Below are 14,374 nucleotides of genomic sequence, written 5' to 3' on the forward strand. Positions count from 1 at the left end.
TGTTTTTCTGGGATGTGACGTGGATACAGTCTGAATGGATTTGCAATTGGTATTCCCGCTGTCATCTAAAGGACTGATTGTCCCCATGCAGAAGCACTTCTGTGTGAGTGGGGACACCTATGAATGGAGATAAGGGATTGAAACATTTTGTCACTTGGAGGCGGATGGGCGTCATTTTGAAAACCTCAAACACAACCTCACTGCCAAAGCTCTTAAGCATGTAATTGAGCGAGAAATGTGATGAACTTACAGCACTATGCAATACCTGCACAGGTCTCTAATTCCTTGTTTATTTAAAAAAACAATCTTGTCGGTTTGATTGGGTAAACGACATTCAGAAGATTTGCCAATTAGTAAATATAGGACCAAAACATGCATTGTGTATTTTTGCTTTTTGACTCCCCATTAACATTCATGCAACAACAAAAAAAATCATCTCCACAGGTGAACGAGAAATTGGGACGGAAGGGAAGTTGCTGCTTCTGGCGCGAGAGGATGGAAAGCTGCAAGGTGCGAGTCTGCAGAGCAGGCAGCATGTAAGTTGTCACTGTTCTGTGGGGTTGTTTTGTAATGTGTTTGAGCAATGAGTGAACACTCCTGAACATGCCGATTGCCCCATGCTCAGTGTATAAGCACACAGTTTCATTGTCCAGAAATATAATGTACAATGGGTATAAAAAGCATGGTTGTTCATATGTTACCAGTACTTCTCTTTATGATTCTGGACGTGGGAGGATGGGTCTCTACCTTTTAATCTTGTTGAATGCCCTTTAACAGCAAAATTGAGAACAAAAGTGTTTTTCAATCCCAGCATAAAATAAATGTCAACATATCTTTGCTTAACTATGTGCAATTCTAGTCATATGTTAAGGCAGTTTTTGAGCAGCCCTTTATTGAGGGATCTACAACCACGGACCTTATTGGGGGGCTAACACGCATGACAAAAAAGGGAAGCCAAGCCTCTCTTTTAACGGTAGGCAACATGGAAAGAGTGACCAGGTTTAACGCTTAGGTTAGGGATGCAGGCTCCCACGAATTAGTTCACACGCTTATCCGTAGAAAATACACTATGCCAATATACTGACAAATATATGATTTTATTAGTTGCACACATAGATATCTATCTGATCAAATAAGTACTCCACACATAATACACAGTATTAAATAATGCATAGTTGTAAGGGTGCAGAAGGAGGAGACTGACAGACAGATGGCATGCTTGTCTGCATAAACTTTTATTCAGGCAAAAATAAAGAGAAAATAATTTTTTTATGTAACTCTTTATTATTTTGAAATTAAACGCACGACAAAACAAACAACTGTCAAAGCTTGGTAACACGATGCCAAATATATCACAATAAATTAAGTGCAAGATCTCAATTACTCTGGGTGAGACCCTTACCAGTTAACAGTTTAACATTGTGCGTGGCTGCCAGAAGACTGCAAACAAAGGGGGCAACATAACTCTCTCTCATCCCTCCACTACCCACCTGCCGCATACCTTGTGAAGTTTCTGTTGACAGCCCTAAGCATTGTATATGCGCCTCTCTAGGGACGTGCATCTATAGACCTCTGCAGGCCAGCAGTTGAGTCGTGGTCTTTCTGCTGAGCCCCACAACACAGCAATAAGCCTCTTCCCTAGCCCAGCATTACAGAAAGGAAAATGTTCTTGCACCTGGTGAACCCCACTTCCCCCCATAACCCCAATAGCACCAGTTTCGGGTCACATGGGACTTGGGATCCTAGCACCACAGATAACCTGCAAATACATTTCCCCCAGAAAATCTGGATTAGTTCACAACTCCATAACATATGTAAAAAGTTGCCCTCCACCCTCTCGCACCTCAGGCACATACCTCTGTCCACTATCCCCACCGTGGCATTGCCACCCTTGAATAATATGTCTGATGCAGTATTTTGTTTCGGATTAAGCAGAGCCTGGCGGCTAATCAAATGTCCAGTTGGAACATGAGTGTTTCTACCCATTCCTCTGGCTCCAATGGTCCAACCTCCCGGTCCCATCTTTCTTTAAGCTGGGACAGCTCCTATGCCCCGAATGCCGTTAATACCTGGTATAGTGTGGAGGTGACCTTAATTGCTATTCGCTCTGGGAAGAGATTGGCTTCCAGGGGGGAGCACCTCAGAACACAATCCAGAACGGGGAACTGAGAACCGATGGCGTGCATTAGTTGCAAGTTTCTGTAGCGCTCCTTATGTGGTAGCTCAAAGGTGTCCTGCAATACCTTGAACGGAATGAGATGCCCATCCCTCACTAAGTCTGCCAGGGCTCGCACTTGCAGCTCCTCCCAGCTCGTTAAATGGCCCAATTTCTGTATTGCATGGCGATACCTGTTGTTACGGAGGGGCTGATCCAACGTTGGTTTCCCTCCACAACCGATGTGATGGTGAGCGTGAGCCCATATCTGTCGGATGTGCAGTGTAATTTTGGGTAAATCTGTGGTCCCCTTCCCATCCCCATATAGTATTTGTTTGGGCAATTTTTGTCCCGTTCTGTTTTTCTCAACCCTGATGTGGGGAAGTCTAGTGTTGCCATGGAGCCAATCATTCACTACCCCCAACTGCGCCACCCAGTACTACCTGTGGAGACAGGGTAGACCAATTTCGCCCCTCCCATACCGAACGCTGAAGCGTTTTTGTGGCCAATATGTGGCTGTTGTTTTCTCCCCCAGAGCAGTCCCTGTAGTAGTCCCTGTAGTATGACATCAATGGTTGTGAAAACAGTTTTAGGAACCGGAAGTGGGGTATTCTGTAGTACATACAAAAACCTCAGGAGTGTCGACATCTTGAAAAGGGCCGCTTTGCCCAACGTCAGTCTGAGACTGCCAATGTACCGTCTGTCTATCACCGGATGCAGGTTAAGTGGAATGAAGTCTGTGGGGCTCGGGCTCACATGGATGCCTAGGTATTGAAGGCCAGAGGCCGAGGCCATGTATGGGCTCTGCCTGGGGATCAGTTCTTCCCCCTCTGTAGAGGGAAGAAAACAGATTTATGCTTTTTAACCTTAAGCCCACTGAACTTGTGATATTCTCCTAATATGTTTGCTACAACGAGAGAAGAGAACCCTGGGTTACTCATATAAATGAGGGGATCGGCATTTGTAGCATGAAACCCGCTCCTCACCACCTCCCCACCCCCCATGGGCACACAAATCCAGTCCATTCCGGCACGGTTCTAAGTTTAATGTCTAGCAGCTCTATGGCAAGCGTAAACAACAAGGGGGAAGAGAGCGCAGCCTTGCCTGGTATCCCACCCTAGAGTGAAGGCTCTTGAAGACAAGCCAATAACCTGCACCACTGCCTCCGGGGACTCATACAGCAGCCTGATCCATGGCATAAAACCTTCCCCAAATCCCATCTGACCCATAATATCCCATTGAGAGGCTCACCCCACCGAGTCAAAGGCCTTCTCAAAGTCCACGGCCAGGAGTGCCAGTGGGTCTAGTATCGCAGACGTGTGACTGATGGCGAACTATGCGCTGCAGAGATTCATGCGTGTGGATTTGGAGAGCATAAACCCGCATTGGTCCAGGTGTATTAGGGAGTCTATCTAATAGTCTGTTGGCTAGGACCCGTGCCAGGACTTTGGTCTCCCCATTGATCAGTGATATCGGCCTGAATGAGGCACAGAGTTCCATTGGCTTTGCTATTTGACAATTTTAAAGCTGAACTACGCCAACCAGCTGTGTATATGTCTCACTGTATATCAGCATCGGAATGGATTTGAGTTCTTCTAAGAATTATTTTGCTTAAGGGGAGTACTTATGCATGAAAGGGGTCTGCTGGGGGTGAGGAAATCTTGATGGGGACAAGGGTGTAGTAAAAGAAAAGCAGCTACTGTAAGATAAAAGTGAAGTGGGGAGGAATATTGCTGAGAATATTTACCCTGTTTTCCAGGTATTCATATATGCTGGGTCAGATGCCATGAACTGCTGTGCGTTCCTCTCAAGTGTACATGTCCTAGCGGGTTCCCAGGATGGAAATATATATCGGCTAGATCTGAGAAATCCAAGGTGAGTGAAAGCTTGTTATGCATTATAGGTTCACTTCCAACAACCATTCCTCACTGCTGAACGTTTTTTTCTGGTCACTACTCTAGGAGCTTGCAGACGTTCACATTATTACATGCCTTGAAACTGTGGCTTGCAGATTCCTTCTGTTTTCCTTTTTCAATGTAGCATTTCATGTGGGAGTCCTTCCACCTTAAAGCGCTGCAATAATAGCTCGTAATACCAAATTTAATGGTGCTATTCCATGTATCCATTCATGAACCTCAAAAGCATAAAGGGCCGAGTTGGTTATTCTGGTATTGGAACTTGAGAACCGCATTCAGGCCCCGTGTCAGACGCCAGAGCTTAACTCGCTGCTAGGTAAGATTTTGTTTTTGCTGCTTTCCTCCCACCACAGAGGATCCTACACAGGGCTTTGTTTCACGGATGACTCTTGCCTTAGTCTCTGGGGCTGTGAGCAAAGCGGGCCACTGATGTCTCTGTACATACCATTCTTGTAGATTCACAGTGCTCTGCTTGGGAGGCATCATGACCACTGTGCCACATGAATGATCAACTGGTGGAAGTTGTCTGTAAAGACACTATTCTCAAAACGGCTGTATCCACAGCGGGGGATTCACAAAATTCTTACTCTGTGGAGAAGTACTTATATTCTGCAAAAAATAAGTTCTGTAACAAAGGTGCCTATCTAAATGGGTATCCTGTCTGACAGTTAGATAATACCATTTCATAATTTTCATTTCCAAAAAATGCAAATTTTTATTAATGACACAAAATAGAATTCCTAATAAAAACAATCATAAAAATTATCATATCACAAAACAAATAACAAAACTTAAAACAACACAAGTATATAAATGTGTCCTAATAATATGATTTATCCTAGGTCAAAGGTGTAACTCATACACAGTAAGATCCTTATGCCGTAACAATCCCGGCTATTCCATATTATTTTGCACTCTGTAAATTTGCGGAACAGGATACCGATTTAGACAGGCACCTTTGTTACTGAACTTCTTTTTGCAGAAGTTGTCTGTAAAGAACATGTCCCGTTGCAGGAAAGGTCATTCCCACTCTGTTCTTGTGTTGCTGCATTGTTTGTGGTTATGCTGAGAGCAGGGTCCACACACATTTTTATTTATTTTATTTGAACTTGTATACAGTGCTGGCCCTACTTAGATGGTCTCAGAGCGCCGTTCAAAGGGTAAAAAAGAAGTTAAAATGTTTTCAGAGCCGGTTAGGAAAACTAGGATCGAGAAAGGATAGCAGGCAAGGGGATATTTACATAGTCTTGCCTTTTAGGGTTTTCTATGGGGGTCTGCTCAAAGGTGGGGGGAGTCACCCTCTTCCAGGACCTAAAGGACTCTGAGCATCTTAGTGTAACTGGGTCTTCCCACCACCAGGCTCCCACAGGCATGTGCCTTTAGAACAAGGTCCTTAAAGGTTGAAGGGAGAATTTGTCCCTTGGTGGACTTGGCACTGATGCATTGAGTGAGGGCCAGGGCATAATGGCTCTGTGGAGGGGTTTCTGACCTGTGCTTTTTTCCCTCCTATGCAAACATGGGGTCCTTTCTGCAAAAGGTAAATCTTCTTGTGTGCCAAAAATACCCTTGGATTTATGGGTCAGGTCGCCCTTTTGCCTTCTCTTGCTCTTCTTTACGGGATTCCTAACTTGGTTGGAGGAATGTAATCATCTGCTGGTAGCCAAAGATCTTCAAGGGAGAGTGTGGTGCAAGCCTTTAGGAGCCAGGCTGTTGATGGATTAGGGAGCCTGGGAAAATCCCCCATATGCCTCTTCTGGGATCAACATCATGGAGAAAGTGTTGGTAGCCGATCCCCAAGGTCGCCAGAGTCCCATCACTCACCCTAAACAAAATGACTTAATAAAAATACCCAGATACAAGAACTGTGTGTTTAAGCTTGTTTAAGAGCACATCTTTGTAAATGCAACAGGTCTTCTGCAGCAACAGAAATCGGCAATCCACTATCATTACTATCACAGTAAAAAATGTATGCAGGTAAACAGAGAATGCCATATAAAACTGACCACACGCAGAAAGACACACAAGCAGGTATGCAAAGTCACATCAACTTCAAGGTGCACATACAGTGTTTCTTTCAGACTTTGAAAAAGTAATGCAATTTGCACACCCGCTCATCTGTGGTCAACAAAGGAAATGTGGGATTATTCAGAGCTGTTAAAAGGTTGCTGCATAGCAGTTGACTCTAGGTTTGTTCTTTTTCTTTATTTCAGCACTCCTGTTAACACAGTCCATCTTTCAGGAGCCCCAGTCCTGTCTCTGGTACCTTTCAGAGAAGGCTATGCAGTCAGCCAAGGTATCAATCTTTCTACTTCAATTAATCATAAAATGGTTAGTTTGGATGCACTGGTGATGGTTATGTTACATTACACGCCCACAAGGAAACTTTCATGAAGTCCCCAGAGTGTGTGGTTGGGGAGGATCAGAACTGGTTTAGCCAAGCTCTTAAATAAATATTCCCTTAATTAGCACTCCACTTATTCAGCAACTCCTTCATTAGTCAAACTTGCACTCACTTGCACACAACCTCAGTGAGTAAAATGGTAATGTACTTCTATAATGTGTAATAGAAAAGATTAAAAAAATCGGCACAAAACGGAGACCCTCCATAGTCTCATATTTGTGTTTTATGAGAGAACTTATTCAAGCTCTCTCACTTTTTTACCATCGGAATTATATAATCACATTAGTCATTGTTGTGTTAGGCTAATTGTTATCTTCCCGCTCCATGACCTCTTACACCAACACTTATGCCCCTCTAACTCCAAAGGTAATTCACTTGAGTTCAACCTCATCTTCAGCTCCTTCTCTTTCACGAATTACCAATTGGACCGTTTCCCCCTCTGATGATTCCATCATCCGCATGAGCATCACCCTAAAGAGCCCCAAAAACCTCTCTCCTAACCCAATCAACCGATGTAAAATTTCACCATTGTCATCCTGTAATACGTACAAAATGTCAAGGCATCACTCTTTATAACCCCTTCCCCTCTCACAGTCAATTGTTCTGGTGAAACTGGTATACTGTGAGAGTTCCATCTTCTCCATCAACAGACAGACGCCACAGCAAACTCTCCTATCCTTACCTGTATGTTCATCCTCAACTCCCTTAATGCAGACAACTTCACAACATACTCTTATGTCCTGTCCCCTTTCCTCCATACTGCATGGACGTCCCTCCTAGGGACGGGAGACGGAACCTTTTTCACCAGACAAAATCTTCTTCCCCTTTAAGTTTAGAGGCGTGCAGGGGTGCTGCCCTGGGAGCATGTGCTCCCCTGACTCCGCCCACCAGCGCCACTTCCCAGTGCTCTTTTCCGCATTGACGGGAACGGACCGCTTTCACCAGCGCTCCTGGGTTTGGCTTCGGCCTTGTAATTCCACATGCTCTTCCCCGGATACTGTCTTTTTGTCTTTTTCTTCTAATCTTTAAACAGGTACTTGGTCCTCTGGCGCCAAGCTCCTCCCCGGCGCATGTCGACGTCTTTGGGCTTCAGCAAGTGGCCACCCTGAGAGGGGCTCTTCCCCACATCCGAACCCCATGCTCTGTGCCTCCGCTGCCTTGGCTCCATCCACGGCTGGAAGGGCTGTACAAGCACAAGTCGAGGCCCAGGGCAGGGCTGCTATTTTCCATCGCACCCCGCAAGGGTGACTCCTTTCCTAGGAAACGTCCGAGCAGGAGGGTCCATCCAGGTCCTCACACCAGCGCAGGTACCGAGGCTGTCAGCTACCGGCCGCCAACCCGAGGGGTAGCCAGATCCGTCCAGAGACAGCGTTGAGGGATCGCAGAGTTCTGTTACCGGTTGTCCACCCGAGAGGCTACTCCCTACTACCGGACAAATGTCGGAGGGGTTGCCTGTACGCAGCACTACCGGCGACTCAGCCGAGGGGTCTACGCTCACCATGTTTCATCCTGAGGTGCAGGGTAGGCCTCAAGATCCACCGCCAAGAGTTATGGAGGAGGCCGGTCCCAGCGAGCCATGCACCACGACCCAGGCGTGCCGCTCGCTAAAATGGCCCTTGTGCCAGACAAGATGGCCGCTTGTCCGACACCACCCCCATTCGGGGAGCAGGTAGGAGATTGAGTGTCCAGGTGGGACTGTGTCATGATCTCCAAAATCCCAAGCCCAGCACACAGTATTAGCAGCATTTGGTCTAAGAGGGTGGCTGAGTGGCGCAGAAACCGAGGTCTCCCAGTGTTTTCTGGCAGTTGCCCCTTCCAAAATGGCCCCCCGGATGGGTCATCCAGCAGGATCCAACATGGCCCCTTGTGGGCCTGCAACACAGAGTCCTAGGTGGTCTAGTGGTGCTGGGTGGGGCCCAGTGCTATATAAACCCTGCCCTGGGCCACACCCAGTGCTTAGCGTTTTCTCTGGCTGGGAAGCAGCGTGACGTTTGCCTGTCATGATCCGTCTGAAACTGACCCAGCATTTCCTGCAAGGATCCAGCGCTTTGTCTAAGCTTCAGACTTACCCGATACTCACTGCGACTCCCCAGGAACAGCTCTGCCATCACAGGATCCAGCAGCTGATGTCGCTCGTCGGCTCCGCCTGCACCACGGGATCCAGCACTTGATTCCGTTCGTCTGCACCCCAGTACACCCGCACCTCCTGCAAAGATAAAGAACACAAGGGGTAAGCCAAAGACAATCCATACCTCCCACCCCCCCCATCATTGTACTTACTTCAGTCCGCTCCTCCCACGCAGCGGGGCTCTGCGGTTATCTCTGCGTGCTACAGCTGCAGGCATTCAGCAAACCTGAAAGAGAACAAGAAACAGGAGTTAAACCGCAATAGCAAAAAGACATTTCTTCGGACAACAGCAGAAAGCGTGGCTCTGACTACAAGACTGCACGCAGGCACTACATTTTCAGCATCATCACTGGTGCCATAGTGACACTTACCAGCGCAGATCTGCGCCCTCAAAAAAGAAGAGATTTCTCAAGGCGGACAGGTGCGCCTCAGCTGACCTGGGCCGCCGTGATCCGGTGAAGTAACTGGGTTAAGACTGCAGAGCCGCCGTGACCCAGTGAAGGAACTGGGGTAAGACTGCAGAGAAGCATTGATGGACTATGCCTTTAATATACCCAGAGGTTCCCAAGAGATCCCGCAACACAGAGTGACCCAGTACCTTACCCATCAATCCAGACCACTCCCCACTCTTTGTCCACTGGGTGACTAAACCTGCAGTGAGCAGAGTGGATGGAGTGTTTTGGGCAAGCTACAAGGACCAGTGTTCGCCGACAGACCGGACCAGTGTTCGCCGACAGACCGGACCAGGCACACCTGCAAGGCCCCAGAGGTAAGCGTTACAGAATGCTAAGCCCACTTTATTGCTTTGCCCGAGTGCCATGGCGTCAGAGATTGACCAACTAGCTGCCCTGCTGGGCGAATTGCGGGCCGAGGTACACACCGCCCGTTCAGAGACCAATGCAATGAAAAAGGAGCTTTTTGTAAACAGGGAAAGAACGGAGGAACTAGCAAAACGTCTTACCAGAACTCAAGCAGGACAAACCCCTCTGCCCAGTCCATCGGATGGAGCCACAGCAGCACCCCAGATACAGGTAACCACTCCCAGTACCGTCCCTTTGGCCCCACCGGAAAGGTTCACGGGGATCCCCTAAAATATGCAGTTTTTATTACCCAGTGTCGGCTCCATTTCATATGTCACCCAGGGGCATTCCCAACGGATCAAACCAAGGTTGCCTTTGTCTTGTACTACCTAGGGGGGCACGCTAGTTGATCGGGGTGACCCTGTCCTATATAACTTTGCTAACTTCCAACACGTTTCCCGTCGTACCCGAGGACATGCCTTGGATGGAGAGTTGTTGGCCCTCCGGCAGGGGTCTCAAGACTTATTAGCATACATTACAACATTTATCCGACTAGTGGCTGAGACCAACTGGCCCGAAAACAAGCAAACCACCTTGTTCTACTGAGGACTACGAGGTGAGCTGAAAGATGTCTTAGCACAGGTCGTGAACCCACCGGACCATTGTGCGGACTATATCGACCTAGTGGTACAACTAGACCACCACCTACAAGAAAGGCGGTCTGACCGATCCCGTTCTGAAAACCGGCCGTTGTATGTACACCCTCGGGATACACCTCGAACCACCTCGAACCACTGACAACGCGCCTGAACCAATGCAGTTATGAAGCATGAGGGGCCCACTAACTAAGGAAGAAAGAACGATACAGAAAACAGCAACTATGCTTGTACTGCGGCAAAGCAGGGCATTTCCTGAAGGACTGCCCAAATAAGGCGCCTCGGAAACCGTTGGGTGTCATGGAAACCACGACAGAGTCGCAAGAGCCACCGGGAAAGTACATGGCTCGACAAGAGTAGAGACTGGCTTGTCGGGAAAAGAAGAGACGTCAGCGGTCTCGCATCTTACAACACCAGTTATCCTGCTATGCCCTGAACAGCCTCAACAGATGCACGCTCTGGAAGTATACACCGACTGTGGGGCGGTAGGTAATTACATGGACATCACAGTGGCCCAACGGATAGGCGTGCCCATCCTGAAAGGAGAAGATCTTGGAGGCGTATGGGAAGGAGGTCTACTCCAACGCCTTGTTACACCTTTATCAATCTAACGCGGATGCCATGCTCGCAACTTTTAACCAGAGGCTTTGGTGGGAAATAGCAGACTGCCTTCTGGAACCTCCGGTGCACAGTCAGGCACGCTCCAAGCCTGGGCTAGCTGAAGCAAAGATGGTGGCTCAGGACATCATGGAGTCCACAGTCTCGCATATTGACACCTCAGGCCGTGCCATCTGCATTGCCACAGACATGAGAAGGACGGCCTCCGGGCTACCAAGCTCAACCTGGTCGTCCAGGAACGCATATTGGACCTTCCATTTGAGGGTAGCGACCTCTTTCATTCCTCCACCGATGAGGAACTGGATAAGAAGAAAAACAGTTCACAAACTGCGAAGTCGTTATCCATCCTTACAAAGTCCATGCCCAAGACTTTCAGTTAAACGCACCAGTGTTCCGACAATGGTCGGGCCTTCAGCGGGTTCCAGGGCTTAACGACGGTCCAGGCAGCCAACACCGCTGCAGACAGCACAAGGCGGAGAATAAGAGCTTCTTTCAGGCCCCCTCCTCTGCCTCAGAGGGAAAAAGGGCATGACACTCCCTTTCAGGACCACGTGTGTCCGGTGGGTTGCGGGTGGCGGTAGGGCAGGCTTGCTCTCCACTCACACAATTGGGGCGCGAGATTCGTGGACCTCTGGATCCTATCAGTAGTATCCAGGGGCTACTGCCTACCGGTCCCTCCCTCCTCCTCTCTCCTCCCCTCTACTCCCACAGATTGGGACAAAAATTCTGTTGGCGGAGATTCGATCGCTCATAGAGAGCCAGGCAGTGGAAGAAGTCCCAGCCTCCAAGCGGGGCATGGGCTTCTACTCCAGGATTTACGCCATACACAAGAAGAACCAGGCTGGCCTGAGAGTTGTGTTGGACCTTTCCACCCTGAACCTTTCCCTCCCGCTTCAAAAGTTCAAGATGGTTACCCTAGCGCTTATTGCAGAGACACTGCAAGGGAGACTGGATGTGCTCCCTGGATCTGAAGGACTCCTATCTACACGTCCCGATTTGGCAGCCCCACCTATACTTCCTGCGGTTCAGGGTCATGGGCTTCTACTTCCAATATAAGGTTCTACCCTTTGGCCTCAATTCAGCCCTGATGGTCTTTACCAGGCTTATGAATGCAGTGGCAGCCTTTCTCAGGGCCCCAAGGACACCATGTCTATCCATACCTAGACGACTGGCTCGTCCGTGCACGAATTCCAGAGGCGGTCCATCATACCTCGTCCGCCCTCATGAACACACTTCACGACTCGTGATTCTCCATCAATCTCAAGAAGTCTCAGCTGGAACCGATGCAGAGTCTGACGTTCCTGGGCCTCATCTGGGATACGAGGTCCGAGAGAGTCTTTCCATCAGATTGCAGCCATCAAGAAGGCCACAAGTCACTTTCTCAGCAGAGGGGTGACCTCCGCTTGTTGGTACCAGCACATCTTGGGTATCATGGCGGCATGTCTTTTGGCAGTACACTACACAAGACTCAAAATGAGGAGATTACAGCTGCACTTCGCAGCCTCATGGAATCAGGAGCGAGGCTCACAGGCGGAACTCGTCCTCATTCCTCCCGTCCTACCCCAGGACTTAGTCTGGTGGAGCACAGACTGCAATCTGAGGATAGGCAGCCCCTTCTGACAACCAATAATGCAGCTTACCATTACCATGGATTTGTCCTTGGATGGCTGGGGAGCTACCCTGGACAACCACAGCATCCACAGAGTCTGGTCTCTTAAGAACAGGAGGCCCATATCAATTGGCTAGAACTGAAGGCCATCTGGCTGACTCTCAAGACCTTCCTGCCGCTCATCCGCGGCAAAACGATCCTCATTCAGACAGACCGCTCCACCAGCATGTACTGCCTCAACAAGCAGGGTGGCACCAGGTCCCCTCCGCTATGCACCCTGGCGGTCAGCATCTTGGAATGGGCCCTGGCGAACGACATTCACCTGACAGCGATCCACCTCCTGGGTGAGTCTAACCTGGAGGTGGACAGGCTCAGCAGGCTGGGGGCAGACAATTACGAATGGCAATTGAACGATCAAGTCTTTCAGGAGATCTTCAACAGATGGGGTCATCCGCAGGTGGACCTCTTTGCCACCTGGTTCAACAGGAAGTGCCCTCAGTTTGCATCCTGGCAAGGACAGGGTCTAGACTCTCTGGGCGATGCATTGCAGATACAGTGGAACAGCATGAACGCCAAGATAAGAGAGTCCCGGCACCTCGGCATCATTCTGATTGTTCTGTGGTGGCCGGCGATGCCATGGTTCTCGGAGCTACTCAGCCTGTCGGACCAGGCTCCGATGCACCTTACACTGGGCCGAGTTCATCTCCTATCGCAGCAGGGGGGCACAGTGATCCACCCCGCCCGGCAGAAGTTAGCCCTCGCAGCATGGTTCCTGAGCAAGTCACGCTGAAGCATCTGCACCTCTCGCAGGCTAACCTAGACATCATTCAGGGGGCTAGGAGCAATGCTACTTGAAGCCAGTACAAGAGCAAGTGGGCTAGGTTTTGCCACTGGGTGGAATCTAAGAAGGTCGATCCTCTCACTTGCGCACTGGACGATGTGCTTTCTTTCTTTGCACACCTTGCACACTCAGGGGTGCAGATAGACACGTGCTGCACTTATCTGGCGTTCATCGGAGCCTAGCAGAACTCGGACGAGGACGTTTTCTCGTCCACCAATCCGGTGGTTAAATGACATTTGACGCGCTTCGCTAGACTCTACCTGCACATTAAGAAGCCCCTTCCTGTGTGGGACCTCAATATAGTGTTGGGCGTCTTGGCGCATAAACCTTTTAAGCCAATGGCGTCCACGGACATCAGGCTGATCACCATGAAAACAGCCCTTTTGGTGGGTCTGACGTGGGCACAGCGTGTCCGCGAGATCCAAGCTCTGGTGGCTTATGAGCCATACACTGCCTTTCATAGGGACAAGGTGGTCCTCAGAACGCACCCCGCGTTCTTACCTAAAGTAGTCTTGGTGTTCCACCTAAATGAGGAGATAGTACTCCCGACTTTCTTTGCAGACTCCAAGGACGATGCTCAGAGGGATCTGCACTGCATAGATGTTAGGCAAACGCTAAAGTTCTATCTGGACAGAACCAAGTGCTTCTGCAAGTCGGATGCTCTATTTATCACTTTTAGCGGGTCAAGGCCAGGTTATCAGGCTTCAACGGCCTCCATAGCAAGGTGGATGGTCGCAGCCATTAAGGAGGCCTATGAGATGCAGCACAACCCACTTCTGGCTAACATGTATGCCCACGCTATCGGAGCCAAGGCCACGGCGGCCTCATTCCAGAGACGCGTCCCGTGGAAGGTCATCAGCAGGGCTGGCACGTGGCCACTCCATCCAAGCACTACTGTTTGGATGCCAGCTCCAGGTCGGATGCGGCATTCGGGCAGGCAGTTTTAAGGAACATGTTTTCTTAAGGAGGGTCACGTCTCCAACCTGCGGCTACATTCAGTTGTAATCGCCTATGCAGTATGGATGAAAGGGGACGGGACGCAAGAGTAATTATAAGTTACTCACCGTAGTGACTAACATACTCTTATTCCATAGTCCTCTTTCCTCCATACGTCTCACCATCCTCCCCCCTAATAAAACGAATGTCATTAGGTAATGGTAATCTTGTCGACGCTTCATTGGGGACTGAGGAGTGGCGCCAGTGGGCGGAATCAGCGGAGCGCATGCTCCCATTGCCGCACCTCTAAATTT

General features: G+C 49.2%; 1 protein-coding gene across 1 annotated transcript in view; it reads left to right on the forward strand.

The window, feature by feature from the left end:
- PAAF1 (proteasomal ATPase associated factor 1) overlaps positions 1-14,374 on the forward strand; it is a 504,864-nt gene that overhangs the window by 355,370 nt on the left and 135,120 nt on the right. Inside the window, exons 8-10 of the mRNA XM_069640133.1 lie at positions 445-536; positions 3,915-4,030; positions 6,282-6,364. Coding sequence (XP_069496234.1) covers positions 445-536; positions 3,915-4,030; positions 6,282-6,364 — 291 coding nt within the window. The remainder of the gene's footprint in view (positions 1-444; positions 537-3,914; positions 4,031-6,281; positions 6,365-14,374) is intronic.

This window comes from Ambystoma mexicanum, chromosome 7q (genome assembly GCF_040938575.1).
Source record: "Ambystoma mexicanum isolate Mex_15411 chromosome 7q, UKY_AmexF1_1, whole genome shotgun sequence".
Classification (NCBI taxonomy): Eukaryota; Metazoa; Chordata; class Amphibia; order Caudata; family Ambystomatidae; genus Ambystoma; species Ambystoma mexicanum.